Below are 12,400 nucleotides of genomic sequence, written 5' to 3'. Positions count from 1 at the left end.
TGACTTTGTGGATGTGGTAACTACTGACGACCCCCCCCAACAACACCATAGACATGAGAACGCCTGCATCTCTCCGAAGAGAGAGAAAAAAAGAGGTTCTGCCGCCTAGCGGACATGGAGTCAGAAAAAAACGAGGGTAGGAAGGGAAGTTATTTCGAAATCTTTGTAATTTTTACCCTGTGTGGTTTTCTAAACCAGTTCTTTCCACTGTAATGATCAGACAACAAAACCATCTGTTACAGCTGGGCATTAACAGATTTTATTCTTATAGATATTTACATTTTAGATGATCATACATTGCATATATTTGAGTGCAGGCTTGGAAGTCTAAAATTCTTAGCATGTAACAGGTTTGCCGCAGCAATGTTTCTTCAATGCTGTCCTTCTAAATGATTGTGTCAAACGCAAAGCTACCACAGATACATTTGGTTCAACACTCTTTCTTTTAAAAAAAATGCTTCGCAGTAACAGTACATTGTTCGAAACAAAATGGAAGAAAGATATGATAAACATTTTTTTTTTTAAACAATGTTTGACAGATCTGTATTGATACCTACAAATTATTAAAAGTACAGAGACTGAAGTGGGATAGAGTTCAGACATACAATTGGCAGCATCCACTAGGCACTTACAGTATCTGCTTACATATTAAGTCAAGCTGGGGGATCATGTGGTCAGGCAGGGTCCGAATAAGAGCCATGACATAATGTAGCAATCAGAGCCAGTGGTAACATACAGCATGATAAGCTTACACAGGGATAAAACAAAATAATTGCATCCTATTTGTGCTATTAAAAGTATCCAAAGCTTTTACTAACTGGACCTGAAGCCTGTTTTGAAGATGAGACAAAAGGCTTGAGACAAATGAGCCATAATGCAACTGAAATGACATTTTCCCAGATATCATAGTGCTGAATGAACATCTTTGAACGTTCTTTAAGTATTTTGCTTATTTTAATTATGTAATATGACCATGATGGAGTATACGGGCAAAAACATGACCCAGACCCATCAGGGACTTTACTGTGGATGCATATTGACAGTACATATCATGTTTGCATGGTGTGTATGAGGAACTTCCACAGGAAACACAGAAAAAGAAGAGAGTAGAAAGGTAGAGAAGCTTAGGTATGACCTCATATCATGAACTCTAATAGAAAGACTTGGCTTAAGGCCAATGCAGAATGGAGTGGTAAAGGGAAGTGGTGTTCTCAGGCAGCATGGGACAATGGTTTGGCGGTGTGGCTAGCCTACAGGAGGGAAGGGTGTCTGAGGCAGGTAACATAGGGGTCACTGGTGTTACACCGTGATTTTGTAAATGCTCCAAAATAAGATAACTCTTTCCATAGTCGAGTCATGCTAAACATAGGATATACATACAAAGAATAAACAATACAGAAATAACATGTTTACAGTATAAGAATAATACTATTGCTGTGCATGTTTAAGGCTTACTTTGCTTTAAAACCTATTAGCTTTTGAAGACAAATAACTTTTACACAATAAAAATAGCATTTATCACTACATGTAACAAGGCACAGTTGGCAATCCTGATTATAAATCATTTTAGATAATGTGCTAGATTATCTGTTTTTGGGTAACATGCACTATAAAGCCAACACAAATGCAAAAGTATAAACCCATTCACACTGGCAGTATGCTCTTGGTCATTTACACTCAATCAACAACTTGCAAACCCAATCGCATTTACACATACTTAGATAAACAAATACATACTCTGTTCTTCACAAAAATCACTCAATCACCTGACAAGAACAAAGTACATGCAATAAAAAGAGCACATATACATTGGAACGCTTGTGATGAATGATGCATAGTAAAAAGAGGAATATTTGTTGATGTGCCTGACCCCAGCCTCTTCACGTCAGCAGGCCCAGACGAGACAGTTTGGCCGACAGGAAGGAATGAAGAACAAACACCACGGGCTTGGGGCCAGAGTGCAGGTCAAACACCTAAAAAGACAAAGACCAAATAAAACATATGAAACAGTAGATCAATCAATATATTAAAGGGACTATTAGACCATTACTCTCTGAAATGCACTAATGTGTCCAACATCGATGTACCATTTCACCCTCTGGACCTCCAAAGTCCAGGTAAAGGTTGCGGATCCCATCGTCTGTGGACATCTTGAGCTTCTCGAAGGGGTATCTGAAGAGCACAGTGCCCACTGCAGGCTCCCTTGACTCCCGGGTCACAGTGAAGCCCTTCTCATAATGAAGCGTGAGGCGAACGTCCTGCCTGTTCAGCATGCAACCTGAGGGACAGAGGAGAGGGTGAGAACTTTGTGTGAGTGTGTGTAATTGGAATAGTATGTGTGTGCCTGTGAGAAGTCTGAATATGTTTGTGTTGCAGTCCACAGGAGGTTGGTGGCATCTTAAAGTTAACATTTTAAAGTTCCTCGACGTACACATCACGGACAAACTGAGACGGTCCACCCCCACAGACAGCATGGTGAAGAATGAGGCTGAAGAAATTTGGCTTGTCACTTAAAACCCTCACAAACTTCTACAGATGCACAATCGAGAGCCTCCTATCGGGCTGCATCACCGCCTGGTACAGCAACTGCACCGCCCTCAACCGCAAGGCTCTCCAGAGGGTAGTACGGTCTTCACGCATCACCGGGGGTAAACTACCTGCCCTCCAGGACACCTACAGCACCCGATGTCACGGAAGGCCAAAAATATCATCAAGGACAACAACCACCCAAGACACTGCCGGTTCACCCTGCTATCATCCAGAAGGCGAGATCAGTATAGGTGCATCAAAGCTGGGACTGAGAGTGAAAAACAGCTTATATCTCAAGGCCATCAGACTGTTAAACAACCATCACTAACATAGAGAGGCTGCTGCCAACATACAGACTCAAATCACTGGCCACTTTAATAAATGGATTCAATAATGGTATCACTAGTCACTTTTAAATAATGCTACTGTAATAATGTTTACATATCCTACATGACTCATCTCATATGTATATACTGTATTTTACACTATCTATTACATCTTGCCTATGCCTCATGGCCATTGCGCATCCATATATTTATATGTACATATTCTTATTCCATCCCCTTACATTGTGTGTATTAGGTAGTCGTTGTGAATTTGTTAGATTACTTGTTAGATATTACTGCACTGTCGGACTAGAAGCACAAGCATTTCGCTACACTCGCATTAACATCTGCTTACCATGAGTATGTGAACAATAACATTTGATTTGATTTAATTGGGGAGGACGGGTTCGTGGTAATGACTGGATCTGAATCAGTGGAACGGTGTCAAATATATCAAACTCATGGTTTCCAGGTGTTTGATGCCATTCCATTTGCTCTGTTCCAGCCATTATTATGAGCCGTTCTCCCCTCAGCAGCCTCCACTGATACAGACATCCACTCACCAATGGAGATCTCCTTAATCAGTTCTGCAGCGGAATGCCCCCCCTGCACCAGCGCCCGGGTCCACGAGGACAGGTCCCAGTGCGTCTCCACCCGGAACACATGGGATTCAATGCCTCGCCCTGTACCTGTCCGAGTGGCAAACACCAGGTCTGCCCCCTGCGCCGGGGAACTGCGGGCACTGCCAGAGTGCACCAGTCTACATAGAAACGGGTACACACCAAACAAGGTCAGCTCATCGTTTGCTCCTCCCACGAGTGATCTTTATCAAGTTAAGTGATTCATAAGTTATGATAACAAAACGCCAACACATCTCAGTGTGAAAGAGGCAGAGAGAGATACAACCTACATTCTAATGCTGTCTGGCCAACCTGTTGACGTACCTTGTGGCGAGTAGTGGGTGTGTGAGCAGGGGTGTGGACCATGCCTCACGGTTCCATGGGACTGATTCAAACAGCAGGATATCTTTCTCTGTCAGTGCCATGACGATTGGTCGAAACTGGTGCCGCCCACCATCCAACTGGACCTACACCATAAAGAAAGAGAGACAGCATGAGAGAAGGTGTCAAAGTGCTTATGTCATTACTGATAAGGTTTTCCATGTCTGTTTGTGTAGGTGTGTGTGTGTCATGCTAGGTGGGCCCAGAGGAAATAGTTAATGCAACAGCAGCTTCCTGTGGTTTTCTGTCTCAAAGTACTTCCTGTCAACCCCCAACAAGGCCAAGTAAACAACCCTGCACAGACAATATCCATACATTAAAACAGGCGTACCGACATTACACCACTACCTGCTTTGTGGACTATTTGCTGCTTTCATTGTGTTCAGCTGTTTCCCTCTTTTCCCTATTGTTCCAATTTCTTCAATGTTGTTCTCTATTGTTCTTTTAAATTATGTGTACCTATGTCAAATGCAATTAAAATAAATTCTGATTTGTTTCTGATTTGCACAGCAAAAGTACAAGACGGCACATTTAAAAGACTACAGAATATCACAACAAGCATACAGTGACCATCTATAAAACAAACTCTTTACAGTACACATGCAGTAAGGTACACGACTGAACAAAACAATACTGTATGTGTGCATCTGTACATAAGTGTATTTCACAACAGCATACAGTACTTTTTAGTATAATTTAGTTATTTCTAAATAATGTTTTGTTTGTGTAATTTATTCTGAAGGCCTATGAGTGTAGTACCTGTTCTGCCAGCCAGCTGATATGTTTGAGTTGGGGGTGTGACCCCGTGGTGATGGAGCCCAGGTAGGAGTTGATGTGGGCCAAAGTCTGGGGCAGCAGGGAAGCAATGTTGGTGTGGATGGCTGTGAACCAGGAGTTGGCGCTGGGGCTGTCCTTACAGCGCAGCACCACCGTGTGCTGGCCATCAGGAGAGTGCAGTTCCAAGAGCCTGTAGGAGTCAACAGTACTCATCATCATAGTGTCTAGTTGTGTCCATTTTTTCTGTTTGGTTTTAATTTGTAATTATATTTACTTCAAGATTACTCTGTATAATGAAAACCAATTTACAAAATGCAATAACTTATTAATTTCAATTATTAATTCTTATCATTATCTTACTAAACATACCAAACCAACACTCCTCCTCTTTGTATTCTCTCTCACACTCACCCCCACGCAGGCCTTACCTGTTCTCCAGGTCAGGTATAGTCAGGTTCCTGCTGATGAAGCACATTTTGAGGGGGATGACCTTTCGGTCCTTGGCCCCGCTGTGTTTGGGGGACCCCGAGTCCTCACTGCCACTGAAGTTGGGGGATTGAGGACGCACACCATCCCACGGTAGGTCTGCTACCAAGGACGGCTTCTTAAACAGTGGGGAAACCTCCCTGATATATTTCACTACAGAAACACAGAAAAACTAAATAAACAGTGATTAAATATGCATAGACCTCAAGTTGTAAAAAAGTGTGTCCAAAAGAAACACAAGAGTGATCATATATTTCAGACAGTGGTTGAAAAAGTTGCAACGCTCAATTAAAGAGTAATAAATGTTTTATAAGGACGTATTAGTCTCTTGTTGAGTTGCTCTGAGTTGGAGAGTTGGTGGGGCAGTTGTGTGCTTAGCAGGTCAGCTTCTTGGAGAATAATAGTTTTGACTGAAATCATGGATTCAGTTTCCAAATTTGGTCCCGTGGCCCATTCCACCTCACACATTCTCTTTCCCTCTCTCTTCCTTTAGTGCTCTGGGTCGCTCTGCTCTGACGGAGAAACTCAAAATGAGTAGCTGAAGAGACAAGGTCATTGTCGGATGTAGGCGAGGATTAGGCTTGGGAAAGTAATTGGCCCAAATATCTGCTAGTACAAGTATGGGCGGACTGTGTGTGTGTGCAATTTGACAGAAGGAGAGAAGTCATGGTAAGGCACTGGGCCAAGGATTGGAACCTATTTTCCAAGTCCCTGCTAACCACACTGCTCTTACTAACAGTGTCAGTGAATATGTCTGCTTATCCAAGTCTTTTGGAGTGTATGTGTGTGCATGCATGTTTTAGAAAGTGGCAGGCCTTCTGGACATGGGCCAGAGCATGACTAGAAACCACCTAACCCCAACCCTGAAGAGATCAAGATGGGCAGAGCTGCCTACAGTTATACAGCGCAATCCTGAGGTAGCAAAGTATACATTACACCGAGTGTCATATGTCCAATACACACAGCCACATGAAGTAGTGAATGACAACTCTAGATTCAATGTACTGAAAAGATTCTGTAAAGATGCTCAGTCAAGACTTCCAGCCACAATATCACTGCAGTGTTCCAGTGTGGTTATAAATGCCATGGAACGTTTAAGTACAGGCTTGGTCTCGGTCTCATTCCTCCTTTCCCACTGTACTGTAGCTCTGGTACATCTTTACGGATACGCTTTAGCCATCACAGGTTGAAGAATAGGTGACTAAAGAACATGACACTGGCTCACACTCAGAGGAAAGACACATGTTGGAGGCTTACCACACCATCTCCATTTGTCAATACTCTGCTTGCTGTCCCTCGCTGGCGCTGTTTAAAGATCTCATTAGAACTGTTAGCTACCGTGCTGCTTTTAATTAGGGCAGTACACAGAGGTGTGTGTGTTTGAGTTTGAGAGAAAGAGATGGGACTGGATCCCTAGAGGTGCCATCACACATAGCTAGAGCAAATTTTTTCTCCTTCCCTCCATACCTATATGGCCACAGCAATGCAGAGGAATGAGACCGAGGAGGAAGGGGAGAGCTGGAGGAATCTGACAGACTCCAACTCAGTATTTGGCTGAAGGAGTTGAGGTTACAAACCCATGGTCTGTTGTGTACCCCTCTCCCTTCCCCATGGTTTGATCATGCACAAATTTGCTCTTCTCTTCTTGTAGACTTCACCCAGGTATTGCTTTGTGTGCCTGGCTACACCCCAGATCCTGACCACTGTTTTTCTTCTGACCACAATCCTCCTGTGGTTTGTCCAGCTCTACCTTCCTCTCCTCCCCATGAACGTCTTTCTCTCCTCCTGCCCCAGACTGTGTGCTGCCAGGCCTTTAGTGAGAACAGTGTGTCAGACTCCACAGGTGGGGAGGGGGTTTGTAGAAGGCTCTGGAGAGGCTCCTTTCAAATATACAGTACCAGTCAAAAGTTTGGACACACCTACTAATTCAAGGGTTTTTCTTTATTTTTACTATTTCCTACATTGTAGAATAATAGTGAAGACATCAAAACTATGAAATGACACATATGGAATCATGTAGTAACCAAAACAAATGGTTAAACAAATCAAAATATATTTTCAATTTTAGATTCTTCAAAAGTAGCCACCCTTTGCCTTGATGACAGCATTGCATACTCTTGGCATTCTCTCAACCAGCTTCATGACGAATGCTTTTCCAACAGTCTTGAAGGAGTTCTCAACATTCTCAACTCTACATATGCTGAGCACTTGTTGGCTGTTTTTCCTTCACTCTGCGGTCCAACTCATCCCAATTGGGTTGAGATCAGGTGATTGTGGAGGCCAGGTCATCTGATGCAGCACTCCATCACTCTCCTTCTTGGTCAAATAGCCTTTACACAACCTGGAGGTGAGTTGGGTCATTGCCCTGTAGAAAAACAATTGACAATCCCACTAAGCGCAAACCAGATGGGATGGCGTATCACTGCAGAATGCTGTGGTAGTCATGCAGATGAAGTGTGCCTTGAATAATAAATAAAATCACAGCAAAGCACCCCTAGACCATCACACCTCCTCCTCCATGCTTCACAGTAGGAACCACACTTGCGGAAATCATCCGTTCACCTTCTCTGCGTCTCACAAGGACACAACGGTTGGAACCAAAAATCTCAAATTTGGACTCATCAGATCAAAGGACAGATTTCCACCAGTCTAATATTCATTGCTCGTGTTTTTGGTCCAAGCAAGTCTCTTCTTCTTATTGGCGTCCTTTAGTAGTGGTTTCTTTGCAGCAATTCGACCATGAAGGCCTGATTCATACAGTCTCTTCTTAACAGTTGATGTTGAGATTTGTCTGTTACTTGAACTCTGTGAAGCAATTATTTCAGCTGCAATCTGAGGTGCAGTTAACTCTAATGAACTTATCCTGTGCAGCAGAGGTAACTCTGGGTCTTCCATTCCTGTGGCGGTCCCCATAAGAGCCAGTTTCATCATAATGCTGGATGGTTTTTGCGATTGCACTTGAACAAACTTGGAAAGTTCTTGACATTTTCCAGATTGACTGACCTGCATGTCTTAAAGTACTGATGGACTGTCATTTCTCTGATTATTTGAGTTGTTCTTGCCATAATATGGACTTGGTCTTTTACCAAATAGGGTTATCTCCTGTATACCACCTCTACCTTGTCACAACACAACTGATTGGCTCAAACGCATTAAGGAAAGAAATTCCACAAATTAACCTTTAACAAGGCACACCTGTTAATTGAAATGCATTCCAGGTGACTACTTCATGAAGCTGGTTGAGAGAATGCCAAGAGTGTGCAAAACTGTCATCAAGGCAAAGGGTGGCTACTTTGAAGAATCTAAAATATATTTTGATTTGTTTAACATTTGTTTTTTTACTACATGATTCCATATGTGTTATTTCATTGTGTTGATGTAATCACTATTATTGTACAATGTAGAAAACAGTAAAAATTAAGAAAAATCCTGGATTGAATAGGTGTGTCCAAACTTTTGACTGGTACTGTACATATCTGGCCTAATTTTTAAAAAAGCCCCCCTTTGCTGCTCCCCTTCAAACACACAAACCTGCCCCCTTCCTCACCTCTGATCACCCTGACCTGGATCACAAAAGGAGGGCATGGAAATGAGTGGAAAGAGTGTATATATATCCAGTAGGTGGATCTTTTTTTACACAAACACTATGCACAAGGTGCATGCTGCTACACTGGTCCTGCAATGAATCCCACATAAACAAATATCTTAGCTAAGTAGGTTATACTCAGATATTTCTGTGGATATCCATTTCTGTTTACAAACACAAACAACTTGAGAGAGGGAAAGGAGGGCAAACGTGCTTGTTCCACTGATATGAATCAGAACCAGTAGTGTTACAACATTAACCTGAATTCACACTTCTATATGTGATGGCCCTTTTTTAATGCTTTGACTCATAGTGCATTGCATACTCAAGTGAAATGTTCAATGGTCAGTAAGTCTTGGTTTGTGAACAACATAAATTAACTAACTCTCTCTAATTGGGCCTGTCCCCATTTTATGACTAGAGTCTGTCTCATTGTACTGTTTTAATTATTCCTTTTAACCGGACAATGGTCTCCTCCTCTATCCACCAATAAGCAGGCAAACTAAACACAGACAGCCACGATCCAATTGACTAATGTTATTCAGTTATTACATTTCCATTACCGTGGGCTCATATTTATTAGGAAAAGCTCAATAAAGTAGCTATTGTATTTGTTAGAAACACAACATTCATGCCTGTGTGCCAGTTTCATGCAGGTTTTGGAAGCAACCTGGTTAAGGAATGTGAAGTCACTAATTGCCGCAATGTCTAGGGTTTATGTATTGTGTACATCACATAGTGGTCTGGAAATTGAAATCTAATTTCGACCTAATTTCATCCATCTGTGGTTAGGCCTATGGGAGTCTTCAGAGGATGAGGAGGAAAATGCAGACAGATTGGAATGGGGGCCCTTTTACTAACATCACAACTCACTCCCTGTCAGTCTAACAAACATTGACAGGGAACTGGCACATTCCTTAAACAAATTCCTAGGTTCCTCAGTGGAGAGACAGTCTTATTTTGAACTATTAGGCCTATTTGAGATGAGAAGCAGAAAAAAAATTAAGCCTACTTTATTTTGGGGTTTACAGTGAGACCTCATTTGACAGAATGAGACAAACTGTGTCACATAAACCAACTCTCTACACCCATAAAGGGTTAATTTCCAAAGCATTAAGCCTATCCACCACACAGTGCATTTCAGCCCCTGACCAGTTGTTTCCAACCCCCAGGGCTTCACACCAAAGTGCTCCAAAATCAATATAAGAGTACACAAACATGATAATTAACTGTTCTAGCCTACAATGACTTATCTAGAATAACCACTGCCACATACAATGTAGCTAGTTTTGTAATCACTGTTCTTACTTTTCTGTTTACAATAAGCCTAATGAGTCAGTGGCTGTGAACTGGTTACATTGTAGCCAGTTTGCTGTAGTCTGGCAATGTAATAGAAAGGAAACATTGTAGCCTAAAGCTTTGCCTGAATCCTGCCTAAATTTTTAATAATTGAAAAAGTATCCTGGGCATCAATAAATTCAACATACTGAATGTTAATCATCCAACTGGCTGTTCGTGATCTTCTTTTATTTAGGTCTGTGTCTATTTCCTGATTGTCAAAAACATGCAATACTTGGCCCACAGCTCCATAGTAGGCCTTCATCAAGAACGAAGCAGAATAAAGTTTTATTTTGCTATCAAGCGCACATTGTTTAGGGTAATAGGCCTGGTTGAGGCAGCTGTCAGAATGACTGGCCTTCTCAAATCCCCGCTATTGCGTTTGAAAACTTACCCTCAAGCGTAACCTCTTTCCCGGCCTTTTTTAGAGCCTGCACCGCTAGATCATGCGTAGCCTCCCTGAGGTCATTTCCATTGACTGACAGTATCGCGTCACCGACCCGAAGAGCTCGACTCTGATCTGCTGCAAGTCCGGGAAAGATCTTGGATATTAGGATGGGCATTCGGTTTTCCCGACCCCCCTTGATGCTGATCCCCAACCCGCCCGACTCTTGTTTTACAACTCGAACTTTACGCACAGCTTCCGATGCGCAGGATTCTAAATTGATGGAAGTTTCGCCATGCCTGGAACTGAAGCTAGATCTAGGACTACCGTAACTGGACCCCGGGCTGCCAAAATCAGAGTTCGTACCGTTATCACGATTATACTTGCTAGAGCCTGCACTAAAACCTTCGTAGTGACCCCTGTTGATTCCCCCGTGCGCTGGGCTACTGCTTCGTCCTAGCGCACCATGGTTCGGATGTTGTTCTGGGTTCGAGATTTGACCATGGTTCGAATTTCCCGACGTTAACCCTGGGTCGTTTCCGTTTGATATTCCATTTCGTAGGTCCGCTGAATTGTTGCAATGCAAGTTGTTCGCGTGCCCGCTTATCTCTGCTTCGGCCGTTAATGTGAAAGTCTCGCTGGTCAATTCGCCCGCTACCCGAATCCAGCGGTCCCGGAGCAAAAGGTCTAATTGACCATTTTTGTCCGCTCGTGTCCAGAGAGCCATCCTGCAAATCCGGGGCGGGTTTCAGACTAAACTCATTATGAACTTTTTCTTCTTTTCAGAGTGCGTACCCAAGCGCTAGCCTACCCTACATTTGACACACCCACTTACGCACAGATGGTGGAAAACTGAAGGGAAAACAGTTGCCTCTGACGGACTCTCTCCCTTATTATTGAGCGCGCTTAAACCCGCTGTCTGTGGCGTGAAAACTTGGAGCCAGACGACAGAAACAGCCAATACATTCAATAGTGTGTGATTGGACCTTTATGTTATGTTGACCAGTCCATCTCCCTTCTCACTATAGTGGTCTATTAGAAAGGGAAAGGGGAAAGTGGGATACCTCGTCAATTGTACAACTGAATGCCTTCAACTGAAATGTGTTTTCATCATAGGTACACTTCAACTATGACAGACAAAATGAGAAAAAAAATCCAGAAAATCACATTGTAGGATTTTTAATGAATTTATTTGCAAATTATGGTGGAAAATAAGTATTTGGTCACCTACAAACAAGCAAGATTTCTGGCTCTCACAGACCTGTAACTTCTTCTTTAAGAGGCTCCTCTGTCATCCACTCGTTACCTATATTAATGGCACCTTTTTGAACTTGTTATCAGTATAAAAGACACCTGTCCACAACCTCAAACAGTCACACTCCAAACTCCACTATGGCCAAGACCAAAGAGCTGTCAAAGGACACCAGAAACAAAATTGTAGACCTGCACCAGGCTGGGAAGACTGAATCTGCAATAGATAAGCAGCTTGGTTTGAAGAAATCAACTGTGGGAGCAATTATTAGGAAATGGAAGACATACAAGACCACTGATAATCTCCCTCGATCTGGGGCTCCACGCAAGATCTCACCCCGTGGGGTCAAAATGATCACAAGAATGGTGATTAAAAAATCCCAGAACTGAAGTCTGAAGTTTGCTAGAGAGCATTTGGATTATCCAGAAGAAGATTGGGAGAATGTTACAGATGAAACCAAAATATAACTTTTTGGTAAAATCTCAACTCGTCGTGTTTGGAGGACAAAGAATGCTGAGTTGCATCCAAAGAACACCATACCTACTGTGAGGCATTGGGTGGAAACATCATGCTTTGGGGCTGTTTTTCTGGAAAGGGACCAGGACGACTGATCCGTGTAAAGGAAAGAATGAATGGGGCCATGTATCGTAAGATTTTGAGTGAAAACCTCCTTCCATCTGCAAGGGCATTGAAGATGAAACGTGGCTGGGTCTTTCAGCA

General features: G+C 42.7%; 1 protein-coding gene across 1 annotated transcript; it reads right to left on the bottom strand.

The window, feature by feature from the left end:
• Positions 1–236: 236 nt before the first annotated feature.
• LOC110494252 (beta-2-syntrophin) lies at positions 237–11,268 on the bottom strand. Its single transcript, XM_021569184.2, has 7 exons — positions 10,438–11,268; positions 5,062–5,272; positions 4,616–4,823; positions 3,800–3,942; positions 3,419–3,615; positions 2,088–2,278; positions 237–1,973 (listed from the first exon to the last, which is right to left on the bottom strand). Exons 1-7 carry the CDS (start codon positions 11,153–11,155, stop codon positions 1,881–1,883), a joined length of 1,761 nt encoding a protein of 586 aa, XP_021424859.2. The 5' UTR covers positions 11,156–11,268; the 3' UTR covers positions 237–1,880.
• Positions 11,269–12,400: the final 1,132 nt, after the last annotated feature.

Source organism: Oncorhynchus mykiss, chromosome 2 (assembly GCF_013265735.2).
Source record: "Oncorhynchus mykiss isolate Arlee chromosome 2, USDA_OmykA_1.1, whole genome shotgun sequence".
NCBI classification, from domain to species: Eukaryota; Metazoa; Chordata; class Actinopteri; order Salmoniformes; family Salmonidae; genus Oncorhynchus; species Oncorhynchus mykiss.
Note: the sequence above shows the minus strand (reverse complement) of the source record. Positions and strands in the feature narration are given on the sequence as shown.

Excerpts from the sequence above, each read along its gene's own strand:
- LOC110494252 (XM_021569184.2), bottom strand. The coding sequence starts at position 11,155 with ATGGCTCTCTGGACACGAGCGGACAAAAATGGTCAATTAGACCTTTTG. Across the intron at positions 5,273-10,437 it reads GAAAGAGGTTACGCTTGAGG|TGAAATATATCAGGGAGGTT; the intron begins GTAAGTTTTCAA and ends GTGTTTCTGTAG. Across the intron at positions 4,824-5,061 it reads ATACCTGACCTGGAGAACAG|GCTCTTGGAACTGCACTCTC; the intron begins GTAAGGCCTGCG and ends TGACTCCTACAG.